Source organism: Bison bison, unplaced genomic scaffold, assembly GCF_000754665.1.
Source record: "Bison bison bison isolate TAMUID 2011002044 unplaced genomic scaffold, Bison_UMD1.0 scf7180017864500, whole genome shotgun sequence".
NCBI lineage: Eukaryota > Metazoa > Chordata > Mammalia > Artiodactyla > Bovidae > Bison > Bison bison.
The window spans coordinates 7036026-7036419 of NW_011495059.1; the positions used below are offsets into that span (position 1 = coordinate 7036026).

A 394-nucleotide genomic window follows, 5' to 3' on the forward strand; every position below is an offset into this window, starting at 1 on the left:
GGGCAGCCTGCACGGCAAGAGCTGGTCGCCGCGCGGCTCCTCGCTCGTGTCCGTGCGCAGCAAGCAGATCTCATCTTCCCTGGACAAGGTGCACGCGCGCATCGAACGGCCCTGCTGCTCACCCAAGTACGGCTCGCCCAAGCTCCAGAGGCGCTCTGTGTCCAAGCTGGACGGGGCCAAGGACCGCAGCCTGTGGAACCTGCACCAGGGCAAGCAGAACGGCTCAGCCTGGGCCCGCTCCACCACCACGAGGGACAGCCCTGTGCTGAGGAACATCAATGACGGGCTGTCAAGCCTCTTCAGCGTGGTGGAGCACTCGGGGAGCACGGAGTCGGTCTGGAAACTTGGCATGTCCGAGGCCCGGGCCAAGCCTGAACCGCCCAAGTACGGCATC

The 394-nt window shown here is 66.0% G+C and overlaps 1 protein-coding gene across 1 annotated transcript in view; it reads left to right on the plus strand.

The window, feature by feature from the left end:
• The window catches only part of SOGA1 (suppressor of glucose, autophagy associated 1), a 69092-nt gene that overhangs the window by 64110 nt on the left and 4588 nt on the right, over nucleotides 1–394 (plus strand). The window contains exon 15 of the mRNA XM_010829245.1: nucleotides 1–389. This exon is cut by the window's left edge and continues 26 nt beyond it. Coding sequence (XP_010827547.1) covers nucleotides 1–389 — 389 coding nt within the window. The remainder of the gene's footprint in view (nucleotides 390–394) is intronic.